This window comes from Geospiza fortis, unplaced genomic scaffold (genome assembly GCF_000277835.1).
Source record: "Geospiza fortis unplaced genomic scaffold, GeoFor_1.0 scaffold200, whole genome shotgun sequence".
Lineage (NCBI taxonomy): Eukaryota > Metazoa > Chordata > Aves > Passeriformes > Thraupidae > Geospiza > Geospiza fortis.
This window is the reverse complement of record NW_005054353.1, coordinates 260,138-277,302: the sequence shown is the minus strand read 5'-3', so window position 1 is coordinate 277,302 and position 17,165 is coordinate 260,138. Positions and strand designations below refer to the sequence as shown.

At 34.4% G+C, this 17,165-nt stretch overlaps 1 protein-coding gene across 1 annotated transcript in view; it reads right to left on the bottom strand.

Annotated features, from left to right (window-relative positions):
- Positions 1–213: 213 nt before the first annotated feature.
- MTDH (metadherin) overlaps positions 214–17,165 on the bottom strand; it is a 171,685-nt gene continuing 154,733 nt past the window's right edge. The window contains exons 7-13 of the mRNA XM_005423487.2: positions 15,800–15,886; positions 13,926–14,024; positions 11,733–11,857; positions 11,063–11,182; positions 8,541–8,660; positions 4,615–4,774; positions 214–3,029 (exon numbers count right to left, since the gene is read on the bottom strand). Of these exons, the coding sequence (XP_005423544.1) occupies positions 2,959–3,029; positions 4,615–4,774; positions 8,541–8,660; positions 11,063–11,182; positions 11,733–11,857; positions 13,926–14,024; positions 15,800–15,886 (782 nt within the window). The 3' untranslated portion in view covers positions 214–2,958. The remainder of the gene's footprint in view (positions 3,030–4,614; positions 4,775–8,540; positions 8,661–11,062; positions 11,183–11,732; positions 11,858–13,925; positions 14,025–15,799; positions 15,887–17,165) is intronic.

The following is a 17,165-nucleotide window of genomic DNA, read 5'->3' as shown; positions in this document are numbered from 1 at the left end:
GACCTGCAATTTTTAACAACTGAAAACTTGACTGGCAACCTAGTTGAGTTGAAGGCACAACAAGTAACAGGTGAAAGTCTGCTTAAACCATGTACTCTGATGTCTGCACTTTTCAAAAGCCTTATTCACAGGACAATCCCATGGCTAGGAACTATTATTAGGGCAGTTTCAAATGAGATACAATTCAGTTACAACACAACAGTACTAGCAATATTTCTATAAATTTTGAAATGCTTTTAATATGTACATTCTTTCTTAGTAAATATTAAAGTAGTGCTCTTCACTTGCACTTTTTTCTTTAGACTTCTAAAAGGGCATCAGAAATACAGTTCTCACCCCCCTCCAAACCAATGCACAGTTACCTTTGTAACAAGCACATATGAATTCTGTACACCTTCCCCTACCCACAAAGGAAATAAAAATATGCCATGGCTATCCAATTACACATCATCACAAGTTTAAATTACACATACAAATAATTCCAGAGTATTTAGAAAAAAACAACATATTGGATTTATGAAACCATTCCATGCATTCAACAACAGAAAAAAAAAGAGAAAAAGAAAAAAAATATTAAGTTTCTTTAAAATGGTGGTTTTTTGCTCTATCCAAGTACCAAAGTCTGGTTCAGTGTATCATTAAGACTAACCACTGCTTGAATCATAGAAACATGACAGTACATAGATAACCAAGTTTCTATTTATAGACAATATGATATAGAGTTACTACCTCCAATGAATGTCAAATAAAGCAAGTTTTGCTTTCTAAGACATTGAAACTGCATATTAAGAAAATAGTAAGAGGTGCTGCTAAATAGGTCACAACATTTTGAAAGGAAGGCTATGTATTTATATGACCCTGCTTAGCAGCCGCAGTTAAGTTAGCAGGGTTCCTATGTTTTAGCTAGTTTGTTTCTTTTTCCAGAATGACAAGCTATTTGACTAACCCAGAAATATCACTGATTTTATTTTCAAGGAAAAAAAAAAGAATTTATGCAGTGAAAGTCTTTCATTACATAAAATCTTTGTATTTTCTATAAGAGACTCGTAGCATAACATGTAGATTGGAAACAGATTTCAGACATACATTAAAAACCTGAATTCAAAGGGTATTTTTTAACCTTTACTATGAAGTCAAGTAAAATTATAATATTATTTACATGCAAAGGACTCTGCATGATTTCATATCCTATTCTTCATGTTTACCTTAAGATACTCCTTGAAAAGCTGTACTTCAGTTCTAAATTTATTTCACATGAATAATGACAAATATCACTCATAAACATTATTCCCTCCCAGTAAATAAATCAATACCATCAATTTGCTCAATTTATTTTAACAGATCAATTTAGAGTGTCATGTTCCTGACATACAGGAGTTAATACCTGTGCAAGTTAGTATCCATTTATTAGGAAAGCTCTCCATTAGCAGGTGCATTTTCAGTACAATTAAACCCAGCTTGCTGCATTATCTGCTCTTGCCTTGCAATACTGTCAAACTGCAGTTGAGTACAGTAAGAGCACAAGATTGTTGACCAGTACCACGTGTTACAGCTGTTAACAATTCTATTTGTGCCACAAAACCAGAAGTCAATCATTTGAAAAGAATCCTGACTCTTTAACCGAACTTACCAGGAGATGTTAAATACCATCCTTAGCAAACCAATTTTTGTAAAGGCTATTTACAGTGTACATGGCTGAGCATGTACCTTACAGACACAAACACATCTCCACTTTAATATCACCTCATTACAGTGCCTGAAAATGACAACACATCTTCAATGCCATTTTAATTAACAGTTTCAAGCGGGAAATGGTCTTTATTTTACAACTGCTTCACTTGCATAATTTTTTTTAATATAAAAACACTAACTCCTGTCCAGAAGTCTAGACACATTCTACATACTACAGGTTAAGGCAGTAAAAAAATGTGTTCCTGATAACTGTTTTTGACAATGTCAATTAAAGCTGTCTGAAGCTACTCCAGTTCTCCAACAGATCTTTGAAATCCAAATAATTTGTGAAAAATTCACTTTGATTTCTTCAGAGTTTTAGTCATATAGACAACAGAATTGGGTATGGTAAGTCAACAAGTGTTAGGAGAAGGAAAAGTTTGATTTCAGTTCATTTCATGAGTTTAATAGTTGAGACAATAGTTTTTAGATGGGATCCTGAATCAACCAAGAACTGTAGGGAATGAAAAAGATAACCAATTTTATGCACATTACTGCATTCTTAAAAATATACTGTTATCTTCAATAATTCAAGTAAGGTAATAGACATTATAAAAAATAACTTCATGAACCATACTCAAGTTTCAAATCACATTCTCAAACTTTTAACCCAAAGCAGTTTTATTGTGTTAACTTCATATAATAAACCATGAAGGTCTGACTGTACAAATGGTTAATGATTTGCACTTGAGAATCCTGTGATAGCTAGCAGACTTGCTAACCAACTTACTGTAAAGATATGGCAGACTATGTATTGAATCAAAGCACTTTGATTTAGGCATGAAACAAATTCAGATGGTTGACATTCTGTGCTTCTAATGCATCACTCATAAGAGAGGCAAGAAACACCCATTATTGTACAGACAATTATTTTTACAGAAAACCCTTCCTTGAAATTAATCTTTAATCCACAGCTGTAGATGAGAGTATAATCTGTTGTAAACAGGGCACTGTGTTGTAAAACCAGTTTTTTTTAAATTAAGATCTCTCTCCAAAAGTTGGAAAAACAGACTCTTCAGAATGTCTTTCAAATGTAGCATGTTCTGTTTGCTATATCATAAAGTTACTTTCATTTGATTCCTTTTTAAAGATGTTTGTGTTCACAGCAGTTCTGTTTTTAAAAATTGTTTGAAATTTATATAAAATTCTGTACATGTTCACAAATTATTGCATAAACAGCATAATCTTCATGATAATATTCAGCAACACATGTCCATCCTAAGAAGTTCACGTTTCCCTTCTTGCTTTTTTCTTCTTTTTAACTTGTTTGGGAGATTCCCAGCTTTCTTCAGACTTTGCTAAAAAAACAAAACATAATTACAGTGTTAACCCTGAGAACATTTACACAGAAATGGCTTTTAGAATCCTGGATAATACACACTGTATTATTAGGAAGTGATTCAGATTAATCAACTAGAAGTTTTATTCACCTGCTTCAAATGAAAGTAATTTAATTTGAAATGCATTTAAAACAATGTTTGCCAATTTCATCCTACTTTTTTACCCCACAAATACTTAAGAGTGATAAACGTCCAAGGTCATTCATTTTGCAAATATATTATTTACAGTAGAGTCATTGTTATTTTCTGGCCTAGAAATAACATACATGTATGCAATTGACATTAAATGCTCACTTTTACCAGATTACACTGCTCTTAAACACTACATCTGAATTTTTAAAAGTATTGAATTTTGTAAAGATGTGGTTACATGGAATCCATAATCCAATAAAGAAGCACTACATTCTTAATAAAACAGACTGCCTTAAAACATGCTGGCTGCCAAAAGTGGTAAAAAACATTAAGTATTGTACATACTGAACCTAAGAGATGTTCTTTCAATTGCTGAGGCATGAATCAATCACAAAAGATTTCATATTTTAGAACCAGAACAAAAGTTCTAAGTTGATACATTGACTTGAAATATTCCATTGTTTCATGTGTTCAAAGTCAAGAAGCCAATTAATGCAGCTAAATGAGATTTTGTAATTATAAAGTCATCATGTTTTTTCTGAAGTCTTTAAAAACTCATTTAGTACTTCAACACTTAGCCAGCAAGTTATTACAGATTGTCAGTATTTTTTAATTTTATTAAAGAAACTGAATCAAAACATCTTTTTTTTTCCCAAGCAATACCTTTCATATCCTCACTTCCCTTCTAAATTTCCTGTTTTACTGTGTGAGTACTTCAAATGCTTTTGAGTATGAACACTTTTGTCAAGTATAACAGAGGGTACATTTGACATTTCTGGGCACAGCATATTTTCAAAAAACAATATACCTACAGCAATTTAGCCAGATGTATGTGCTGTTAGACTACAAAAAACTCCACCTTTCTACTCCCAAATAAGCAACTGTTTCCCTCTATGATTACATGGAAGCATATGGGAAAAGATGCTAATGAGCTAAATTGAGAAATCAAAAGACCTCGGTAGGTTAAAAATTGAATTATTTGTATTTTTTCCCAAATTTCTGGTAGCTAAATATTCTGTCAACGGCAATGTTAGTAACCATCTGTTCTCCACTGAAGACTTGCAAGCAGCCCTTTGAAACAATGTTGGCAGAACTCCTTAGTCACAGCATGGAGCTCCAGTCCCAATGGTGATGAGTACATCCAAATGTCTGTTGAGGACTGGACAGGCCCAACAGACATTTTCAGTCATCCAAGCATATAAAGCCAATTTTTCACCACAATGAAAACAAAAATATCAAGGTACTGTTAACTTTAAGGAAGTAAAAAATATGGCAAGATGTATAAATAAGACACAATGATGTGATATGGTACTTCAAACTCAAATCACAGGGCAAAGCATTCTGACTACACTCTATGGGGAAAAAGCACATCCTAACTTCAGACAAATAAACTGCACTGAGAGATACTTACTCTGTGGAGGAGGAGGCACACTGTTTTGCTTAATATTGGGACTAGAAACATCTGTCTCTTGCAGCATCTGTGGCACTTGGGAAGCAATCTTGTCAGAATTGCTCTCTGATACAATTACAGATGGCTCAGTAGAAACAGCAAGCAAAGGAGCCTCCTCAGACTATTTGAGAAACAAAAATAAAAGTTTCCAAAAGTTTAAGTAATACAAAAGCAAACACTCTTAAATGGTGTTATTTTGGCAGTATACTTAGCAGCTGCTGAGAAGATGGCATTGAAAAATTAAGCCAATATTAAAATCCTTAAAAATTTTAAATTGAGGCTGTAATACTATGACTGCCATCTAGTGCCAACATTTTTAATTGCATACAAGCAAAGATAACACAAATTCTTAAAATACAGCACATGCAAAGAAAGGGAGACCAATCTATAAATCACCAAGACCATAAAAGGATTCTAGAATATTCAACAGAGATGTGAAACAGTGACAGATATGCATTTGGTTGCAAGGTAAGCAGGCAAGTTAAATAGGACCAAAGAGATAACTCGAATCCAAAACAAATCACATCTCCAGTCATTCCTATAAACTGCTCAAAACACTCTGTATGCTTACAGAATAACAAATATTGGCAAAAGCAGTCAGCAAGTATTTCAGTGGAACTTACTGCAGAAATAACTGCCAAGTAAAAGGTACTTGTATTTTTCAATTATCTAGTTGATTTTGAAGGTTCCCACTACGGAGACAAAATGTAACTGTACCCTAGTGTGCAGTACTTATTGTAATTAAAATTACAGCAAAACAAAAAAAAACATTGTGACATTCCAATAGGAAGGCCAGAATATAAAAAACATAAGATCTCACACCAAGTCACCAAATGACAGAAGGCTTCAAAAAAGAATGTATTAGAACACAGCATCTCGCCAAGCAATAAACCCCAAGCTTTAAGGATGTTATTAAGAAATCATAGCTGTAGTTGTGTCACAACAGCCAAGACCTGGAACTGTGAAAACCAAATAGTGAAGTCTACATCCCTGGATGCAGATGTACAGACCCTACATCATAGTCACCAGTTTTTACTGCTTCCATCACTATAATGAAAGCATCTCAAAAATTCAGTCAGAACATTCAAGAGAGCAAAAAGATACAAATTTATTTTTAATCATATCATATCATACTAAGCAAGAAATTAAACAGCTTTAGTTGAAAAAAACCCTACACATGAATTTAAAGGATAGCAGTTCTCTGACCTTTCATGAATAGTTTGCTGTGCTCTTACACATCAACCGAAACAAATTTTTTTAATATCTATAATTGCAGCATTTCTCTCAATCTAGTGAAAAATTAGTAATCTCAAATCTTTTTATAGATCAACCATCTGATAAAATGAACTCCCAGCCTACAGGAATTCCAAGCTTAGCCAATTCTAATGTTGTCTAATAGTTAGCAATCATCAGTTAGATAAATAAATCAACTTAAACTGTGATTTCTAAAGCAAAAGGAGGACATAAAGCTTCTAGTGCAAGGTAATCAATTCAGGTTTGGCATCACAGTTTTGTTAGGACAGTCACACTTGACCAGCAGGTAAATCAACTCAATTAAGATTTTAATAGCTCAGCTGCCTCAGGTTGACTAAGAAACATGTTGCAGCTTGAGTGTTACAGCGTGCAGTATTACTGCAAATGTAATGATACAAATACAGCACTATCTGGAAATTTTTCCAAGTAGTTCTGTCCAAATTTTGAATACAGGAAAGTGGGTAGTGATAAAGACATTAAAAAACAGATACTACTCTTTGCTAGATGTCCTCTCTGCTAATTCAGAAAGGAGGCCTGAAACAACAAATAAAGCCTATTAGATAATATAAATAGTTATGTGCATAATTCTGTGATTCAATAATGAAGCAGTGACTCGACAAACTGTTACTTCTTTTTTCAAGTATCTCTCTTCATTTAAAACTTGTGCCTGCTGATGAAATGCAGAAGGTTTCAATGTGGCCCAAGGTATAGCATGGGGGAAATACCAACACCAGATACTGTGATGTGAAACACAAGGTTCAACATTCAGCTGTTTCTGATGTTTATGAGGATATACTGAATAACAACTTGTTTGTACTCAGTTTGTTTTTCCCTATATTTCATTCTCGTGCTTTGGAGCATTTTCTTAAGGCTAAACTACTTACCTTGGAAACTTAAGTTATCCATTCCACACATCAGTCACAGACAGTTTCTAAAACTTTTTACAACAAAGTCAAACAATATTGGAAGGCATCTTTGCATGTGTGAAATTACAATGAAGCCAAATCTGATGTCAAGGAGACTTGATAAAGACTGACAGACCATCTGCACTGTCAGAGACAACAATTCACAAGTTGTCCTTTATCAACTCTAGTTTCAGAGAATATTAGTAATAATTTTGTTTGTCCTTTGCCCCCACAGTAAGTTTAATACAGAAACATGTACTGTTTCACAGTTACCACTTACACAGCTATGCACAGACACATAACATGAACAAATTGAAGATTCAAGAATAACAGAAGCCCTCAAGCCCCACAAAAAGAGTGTAGTGTAGGTCTACATGAGATGCTGATGCCATCAAATCACCTAGGAAGTTGGGTGTGATTATAAACAGTAAAGCACTGAGCAAAATCTACTGAAACTGGGCTTGTATTTTGGCAGTGCTGTCAGCTTGTGAGAAAAAAATAACTGCAGATATTTTTCAAATCAATTTAGATTTCTGAATAGCAGAATCTATAGTCTTTCAGGATGCACTATTATGCCTTTTTCTAGAAGTCAAAAACCTGCCACCTTGATGTCACAATCGAAGTTTTCTGTCTACACTTCTTCAACTAAAGCCTCTAAAATAAAACAAAACTTCACACTTCCTGGAGTTTGCATACACAGGCAGATGTCTTTTCAAATACAGCTTCAAAAAAACCACCACAAAACCAAACAATACACTAGTCCGGATAGTTGTCAATCTTGATTAAAGGTTGAACTGATCTAAACTAATCAGTTGTAGTAAATAACTGTAGTAAAGCTCTACTTTGATAAGCCTTAAGTATGTCTGAATGTGCTTTTCAAGACACTTTCAACCAAAAAGTGTTTCTGTACTTTTTATTTGGTGACTTGCAGCCCCTTGTAAAAGATTTCATTCTGATATTTTCATTTGACTCTTAAGACCTCATTATTTTTATGAAACTAATGCTTAGCAATTAAAAATTGAATCTCAGTATTCTGATATATACTTTCTGGTACCAAATTGCCATGTCACTAGTGTTGTTCACTCTTTATGGAAATAAAAATCAAAAATCAAAGCCATTAGAAATATTAAATATTTTACACCTTCCTAGAATGAGATGCTTTGTTGGGTAGCAGTACCTAAGAAAGCTGCTGTTTGGAAAAAGATGAAAGAGAATTTGTGTTGTCTAGACAACTGTGAGCTGAAGCAAACAGTTTGTGAATTGGTTCAAATAAAACCTTTTCTTACTCAGCCATTAAGCTCAGTACAGTTATCAAAAATCAATTTTAGGTTGCATTTAAGTCAGACTATATTAAGTTAGTAACACTTCATTCTGTTGCAACATAACAGTAGAATACACCACTAGTCTTGTGCTCAGATCTCTTAGTTCTTGGGTTTCTATATTTCCAAGTTTTTAACCATTGCTTGAATATTCAAACAAGAAAGTAACTTGCAAGTAAAGAAAGTCACTACTGATTTGGAAGATACTGCTTTACAGAGTAGACATACTCTGTCTAAAACTCATAGCTGACCTCTACCTAAAATTCAACTGTCCAATTCCCTTTATATTCATAAACATACAGCCTGAAACAGTATTCCTACTGTGACCTTATCTACACAAATGAATCTGTCAAATGACTTAAGCACTTCCAAATCAAATTGTAACATAAATCAAATTTTGCATCCCTACCTTAGCTGGTTCACTAGTACTTATGGTCTTCAAAGAAAAAGCTCTTTCCTGCTGTGCTTGAACTTTTGAGGTATCCGCCTGAAATTGCTCTCCAGCTTCTCTATCCAGTTCTTCAGCATCCTACAAAAAGGGGAGTGGGAGGGGAAAAAAGAAGAGCCTGTGTTTGCAGTCAAGTTCTGACTCTTCTCCCCCATCAATGAGTTTTGTTGCCATAATCAGCTTCTATAACTCAGAAAATCTATCAAAAATAATAATTGAAGTAGTGGGCTCATACTAGCCTATGCTAACACTCAAAATGTATAGAATAACATAATAAAGAAATACCCATAGAATCCAATAAAGCCCAGAAAGCAGGATGCTTCATGCATACTAACAAAAATCCCAATCTCAGAATGAACTGCACTTCACACTCCTGTTAAATTATAAGAATGTGAAATTAAAATGAATTTACTCTACACACTTTGCAAAAGTATCACAATGACACTTGACTGATCTTGGTTCTGTGCTTTGTTACAAGTTTTAAATGCAAGCTGTATAGTTTTCTATCCTTATTATGCTTTAATATTTTAGCAATGCAGTTTATTTTACCATAATGCTTGTGAAGTAACCCTCAGTACAGAAGTTGGAAATATATCCAAAGTACCCAAGAGTCTCAACCTTTACTTCTTAAATAATCTGAAGTGGAAAGTTTTCATTTTTAATGTGGAATTAAAGTAGTTACACTTGTTAGTGGCACTAGAAGAATCCTGTGGTTGTGAAGAGGTCTCTGAGTTTAAACTGCAAACACTGTTCCTTCACTTATTTCCTTATGAAAATGCAGTCACAGCCTAAGTCTGATTCCTGACAGTAAGGAACACATATTAATGTGTTTACTCCAAGCTCTTACTCCAAGCTCTTCAGCTGGCTTCTATTGCCTCAACAAACACTGAAGTCAAGAAATGAGTGTGAACATTAAAGTATAATCAGTGAGAAAGATGAAGATGTTTAAATGAACGTGTTCCATTTTTAGAGGATAAGTACACAAATTTTAAATGAGTTTGAAGTAGGACTGGCAAGTTAAATTACTAAACTCTTATAACAAGGCTAGTTTCTGTGAGCAGTTCAGTCTGCTCCTATCAAGCAAAACTCCCAATTCTACATAAAAATTTAATACAGATAAGTTCTTATCTGTAAAATAATGACTTCATAGACTGATGGACTGAAAGAAGTAACAAAATTGGAACAGTTGGAGAACAATGAGTAGAATAACAAATCTGATTATGTTAATATAGAAAGTAGGACTCAACATGTATAATTTAAAAGACAGCTCACAAGCAATGGGAAAAAATTCAGAATGCCCTCACTGACCTTCAGATTCATGTAGGACACTCACAAACACCTGTTAACCACAACTTATTCATCTTGACTTATACTTAAGAGTCATAGCAGAGTCCAGAACAAATTTCAATTAAAAAAAAAGCTGCAGCCCTAGTGCTCCCAGACTGAATTTGCCTCAAAAGAAACAAGGGAAATCAACACAAGCTCCACCTCCACACAGACAACTTGAAAATAAAATTTCCTGTAAAAGGAATTTAATGTTTTACAACTTTAATAAACTATGTGATAACCATAAAAGCTAATCCAAAGCAAATATGACTGAAGTTTTTGCTTTCCCTCTCTAATTCAGTCTAATCTAGTCAGATTCCACTGAACATTGGTCATTCTGTAACTTTAAAGAATGTAAACTATGAATGGCTGTCACAATAAACACAAGCAGGATGCATTCTGATCATTAGCTATTAGAAGATTTCTCCCTCTAGGAAAGTATTTGCTTCATCTATTCAAACATAATTCAATTGCCACGTGAAGTGCAATCTGCTTTTCCTATTTTTACAAATCTGTGTCAATGCAATTCTTCAAAAGCTATTTAAGAAACACAGAAAACTCCAACCATCCTCAGTGTGAAAACATTCCTTCCCTCATTGAAATCTGACTCACAGAGTAGCTCTACCAATTGAGCTTGAAACATTGGCACTTACCATTTCTCATAAATCAAATTAAAACAGTACTTCAGAAAACCATTATATTCTCACACAATTGTACTTGAAGACAGCTTAAGGGAAAACTTCAATTTCTTTCATTCTCCTAAATAGCTAGATTCACCAAAACAGCTGTCTTTCAAAGAACACGAGGAAAAGGCTTTCCATGCAGAGGACAATTCTACCTGGAAGCATCCCTACAGTACAGAATCCAGATTTGACAGAAAATAAGTAATTCAGGATAAATACTTTCCATGTACTTTGTGCTTTTCATAAATTCAGCAAAACTACAAATTATCCCACATTCAAGTTGTGAATACAACAAATTAAGGAAATACGAGTAAAATAAGAATTACTTTAACTCTTGAGAAACAATTGTAGACAATCCAATCCCATAAAGAAATTAATTTCCCAAAAATAATTTTTGTTCAAGATGCTGATAGCCAAAGATAAGGCAATTTTGTGAATTCCTTGCAATTGCCTTTTAAACCATTAAGATTTTACCTGTGCAGGAGAGTTAGCATCTTCACCCTGCTTCTTCTTTTTCTTCTTCTTTTTCTTGGATTTGCCACTTGTAGAACTCTGAAGAATTGGCTCTGCTTTTTCTCTTTCATTATCTGAAATCTTCATATGGGAACAGAAGGTACTTAGCATTTAAAATGACAATGAAACATACCTTGTATAGACTAAACATAAATCAATAGTGATAAGGAATATACACATCCAAGTGGAAATGAACACAGTGTTATCTATTTAGTTCATTCTAGAAAGACCATATTCTTACATGCTATCTCGTAACACAGGTAGAGGAGTTGGGAATGGAAAAGGCAGCAGACCACCAGGCAATAGTGGCATAAAAATGCTGTTTTTCATGCTGAGAATTAAATATTGTCAAGAAATATTTATAAAAACAGATCTAAACCCTCCCAGTCTATACTGATAATGTAGTCCTTATAATTATGGCAAAACAGAAAGGTTTAAGATGGAGCTAACTAATTTTTCTCTTCTCAATAACATTCAGTGTTTTCCTTCTCTGTGTACAGAGCAAACACAGTCGTGCTACTCTTATCAGTGTAACTGTGATGAGAGATTAGCATTACCCTTTTAGTTACTTTAAGAAATGGCAGTGGTAAGGCCAAAGTCCTGGAGCTAAGGAGAAAATATCACCTTTTACCTTCTGAGTATCAGATCTCTCTTCACGGTGAGGAACAGAAGCAACTTTTTCTTCATCTACCCAATTTCCCCACTCTTCTGCAGGTGCATTCCAATCAGAGCTTGGATCAGCTGAAGAAAGTCCATCTACAAAGATTAAAAGGTTTTTTGAGGAATATTGCCTTACTCTACAGGTTCTCATTTCCAGTTTAAAAACCCCCTGCACACATATCCACTTCTTGATATCAAGATATAAATAGTAATTCCCTGTCTTTCTGAAAAAATGGTAAAGACTTTATTTATAAGTAGAGGACTTTTTAAAGTAATGAGTATGACAGTGATTTTACAGAGCCTAATCACAGCAGCAGCTAGCTAGATGCAGTTGCTTCAAGACATTTTTCTAAACTATTTGAAGAGGAACAAATTTAAGAATTGTTATCTATCTTAAGCTGTTCTCTGCATTTTCTTTCTAGCTAGTGAAAAAATTAGGAAGAACTGTAACACTGATCAATCTTGCCTTAGTAAGATTCCTTTACAAGTGATAGATCTGAAACTAAATCTTACTGATTCAAGTCATCTTATAACTTTGCCATTTTTAATAGTCTTTTTTTTCCTAAGACTCTTAAGTCCATACCCTATTTTGTTATTATTCATTTATAATGGAATGATAGGTTTAAAGGGTCACTTGCATAAAAACTAAAAATATCAGAAGGGAAGAACTAAGCCTTAGACTGTCTGTTTAGTAGAAATTTGCAGCAAGCCAATTTTAAAACAGAACACGTTGTAAAAGATTGCTTTTTCATTTCGCATTTATATTAACACCACAAATATTTCTTCCCCCTCAGTCTATACCAAATTGAAGAACAGGCAAATTTGGTCTGCCAACTATGGTGGCATTCTATTTAAACAACTGAAAATAAAGTCAAAATAAAAAGCAATAATAAATCAAATTAAATTTATTGGCAAACATTATGAAGCCAAAAATACATTAAGAGATCTTAAGATTAGTTAGAACATTTAGAATAGTTAGAAACTTTCCTAATAAAAACATTATCTTAATGACACCTAATTCCAATGCTAAAATTTACTAATTTGAAAAATATTACTCAACACTTTTTAGTTTACCTACTGCCCTCTCAGTAGTTGCTTAAGGAAAAAAAATCCATTTTTAGTAATAACAAAAACTAGTAGTATTTGTATGTACAGTTAGTTTTCTTATCCTGATAAAGCAGCAGGGTGTATCTGTGTATCACTTTGGCCTAAACTTGCATTTGCCCGCTTCTGTTAGTGTACTCTTAGTTGACAACTATGAGAAAATTTTATTAACAGAAGGTTGAACCATAAACATTCTATGCTCAGATATGTGAATCAATTATGTTTTTGTTAAAACATAAAACTGATTACTTTCAAAGTATTAACTGAACTGTGCTTTCCTTATCCTTAAACTAGGTAAAGCACAAAAGGTAAGTTTCAAAATTATCTGCTAACAGAGCAATCATTGCCAACAGTGGTGGAGTCAAGGCTGCATCAATCTATTCCACTTTTCCAGTTATTTAACTGCAATAAGTTGTTCTTAGAGAGAAAGTAACATGCAAGGCTGCTTCTGTCAACTTCTGGAACAATTCTTCAGGTCAACGCCCAATGAGATGCACTATGCTTTTTCATAAACAGGGAGGAGAAAGTGGGGAGTAAACACCAACTATTCTACAACTCCCAAGTAATTTCAGTTATTTCTATCCTGTATATGCTTCCTATATATGTAAGAACTTCCTAATGTTTGCTAAATGAGAAAGCAAGTTAGATTAAATACAAGAGTCTGATGTTGCCTTAATTTTCCAGTAAGGTACAAACATGTAAAAACAAACTGACTCAAATTCTATCTACTAAATACATATTTTGCAGACTTGCAGTAGGTTTTTCTCATCACTTGCAGGAAGCGTCTTTCATTACAAAGATTTTTCTACCTTAAAGTGCATGAGCTCTCTCACTTCTGAGTTTGAATATCCACGTATTTTTCCTAAGAATTATCCATTTTCTATCAGAATTTATTAAAATGCTTCTTTTAAATTCCTTCAAACTGTCTATTAGCTTACAGAATTCAAATATTACAGGTTTTTCCTCAGATACCCACACTGTCTAATAAGAGTAGCTAATATAAATAACTACACTCTAGCAGTAATTAACATTTTTAAATGAACATTTTAGAGGAACATACTTAACCCAGACCATTCGTCATCAACAGGGGGTTGAGCATGACTTAAATCCCACTGAAAATCAGAAGTACCAGCCTGAGAAACCGATTCACTGTTGGAACCTGAAAGGGAATAAATAAAATTGTACTAAGTTAGCAAGCTTCCTGAAGTTTTCTTGGGGAAGGAAGTCCAATCAAAGTAGGAAAGGAAGACAAAAGGCTCAAAGAAAAATGTCAGATTTTAAGGACTGCAGAAGACAGGAGAACTAGTAGCGTCTTGTGCACAAGGTATATTCAGAAAACAAGGAAGCTGAAGAAGGAAGACAAAATAAAGTCATGAGAAGAACTCAAAAAGAGATAAGAAGGGTGAGTAAAAGCAGTCTCCTCAAACTGAAAAACCCAAAGAAATTTCATGGGTAATAAAATTGTTACCCTGTATCAATAAGATCTCTTACAAGGAAAAGCTTAAAAGAAAATATCACTAGAAAGAAACCCCATTAATTACATTGCAGATCAAACAAATTATACATTACTAAGAATCCATTTCTCATTTAAAGCAAAGGTTTCAAGAACATAAAAGTAGGACAAACAACATTAAGGCCAATACCAGTCATGACAACAGAAGGTGTCACAAATCTAACACAACTGTTTTCACAAAAACTAACAACAAAACAATTTCATAAAAAAAGTAGAACAAAAACTAATTGTAAGAATTAAATAAATTAATATTTTACTGTATGATGAAACTTCTGAAATTCAGTTTGAATAGAACATGGGTCTCTATTTTACATACACCTCTGCAAATGATACCTCAGATGACAGAAATATGGACATGTTTAATTTCTTTTGTGGTCACTTTGCATTACAACATTGTTGGCTAAGGTGCATCAAAGACAACGATTGCTCTCGAAGTTGAAATGGTGGTATTGCAGCTGAATTTCAGCTCAGTGTGCCATCCTACTTTATTTAATAAACTGTCTTAAGTTTTAACTTAGAGACTGAACCTGGTTCCAGGTGTCTGCTTGGGATTTTTTTTTAATTAAAACTCTCTGTAGAATTAAGATGCTGGACACTGAGTCTAAGTTCAACAGTTAAAAGCCTGTACACTGCAATACGAGCAAATGTAGCCCAAGTGCATAAGCACTTGGCCAGCTACTTCTGAAAAGGAAACTGCCATGCCAAGCTCATGGTGAAAGGAAGCAAGAGCAAATAACCTGACATATGATCCCTTTATTGCATAATAAATCATTGTAGGACTTATGTTAGTTGTTTAACACACAAGATTTATTATGAAGACAGGTTTGTACTCTATAGCACACAGCCCTTCAAGAAAGAAAACCCCAGAACTTCAGCATTTCCATTGGTCATACAGAGAAAGACTCAAGACTCCAAATCCTGCCTATGAAACATATTTTCAAAGTAATGATTTAGTTGGGGAAAAACTCAATCATCAGTAACAAACTCCCTCACAGGACGGGGTTAATGGGCTTTCCAAGAAAGAAATCTTCAGATCTCTAACTTGAGATATTGCAATGCTGAAAAACCTCTTATGCCCATTATTTAGACTTAACACACAACCAAGGCAGCTAAATAAGAAATCACAGAATCATAAAATGATTTGGGTTAGAACATACAAAGATCACCTCATTTCAACCCCCTCTAGTTCCAACCTTCTTACTAATATTCTGTGATTGATCTAGCTTTTGATTATCAATTTAATACAGTTATTTTACTGCATAATTTCAGCATAAGAAAACAGCTTTTAAAGTGTCTTCCACATCTTTGCAGTACTATTTTCAAAGAAAAAAGAGAAAATGCATATTAGTATCACTTGGCAAACCCTATTCCACCTGGTGGAGTGGAAGAGAATGGAAAAATCTTTTGAAAGGCACACATACCAGAAACTCCAGGAGTTAATCCAAATGAGGAAAAAGAAGTAGAATTCTGTTCAGAGGTATTAATCCTTGCATCCACATTCCAAGCAGCTGTGGGGAAGGGGAGAAAAAAAAAGACCATCACTGCTGGCAATGTTGAAAATGTAGCTATTTAATTAAGAATTGGATCAGAAAAACACCAGCTAGTCCAGCCATGATGACATTTCACATAACTGAGGACATTAATTAGTGCTGATAGAGTTGTGACTTTATGAACACACAGCTTGAAACAATTTTCAAGCTTTCCAAAGCCACCTTCCCTTTACAGCTCTTTCTATATATAAGCTTCTCACAAAAGAGAAGTTAATTGTTTTTTGAGCCCCAGACTATTATTCCTCCCATTACTGCAATCACTAAGTTTTAAAAAGTACACGTAGATGGAACACAGCTACAGAACACAGAGTATATTATTTATATATATATATGTGTGTGTGTTAAAGAAGGGAATAAAATTCAGAACAATTTTTGATGAATAGGAGATACTGCTTAAAAATGAAGACATTCTAGACTGTTACATATGTCAGGCAGAAAATAAGCAGAAATAGCCAGTAAAAACTACTAGTGGCTTTTATTTAGAATTACATTTACTTAACTGGGGAAGAAGGGGCTAAAAACCAGACAGGTATTCCAGATGTTGTCCAAAAAGTAGACAGCCACTAACCCCCAACTTACTGACTCCTGTGTTAATGCATCCCAGCATACTGTTTGTGTCCTTTGGTACTAGGATCTACAGCTGGCTCACATCCACCTTGCTGCCCACCAAGACCCCTTATCCACAAAGCTGCAATCCAGACAGTCAATATCCTGCCAGCGTTGCTTCCAACCATATTCAGCACTTGACATTTGTCCTCACTGAACTTCCTCAGGTTCCTGTTGGCCCATTACTCCCATAAGGTTCAGGTCCTTCTGGACGGGATCCCTGACCTAGACTGTTTCAACCGATTCCTGCCCCCACATTTAAGTTTGATATAATCTGAAAACTGGATGTGAATGATATGGTTGCCTCCTCCAGGTCACTTATAAAGATGATAAACATGACAGTTCTAAATACAGGCCTGTGACATCCCCCTTGTCCAGCCTCCATGGAGAGCAGGACTTTTTGACCATTACCTTGGGCCTGATCAGTTTTACACCTGTTCTAGTTTGGATACAACAACACTGTGAAAGACTGTGTTGAAATCATCAGTCAAGTCATCATGAAAGCCTTTCACAGCTCTCCTTCACCCACACAATCACTCATTTTACCAGAAGCAAATCAGCTTGGTAGATATGATGTATCCTCAGTAACAAAACCAACAAAAAGCTGGTCAGTCACTACAAACTGCCTTAT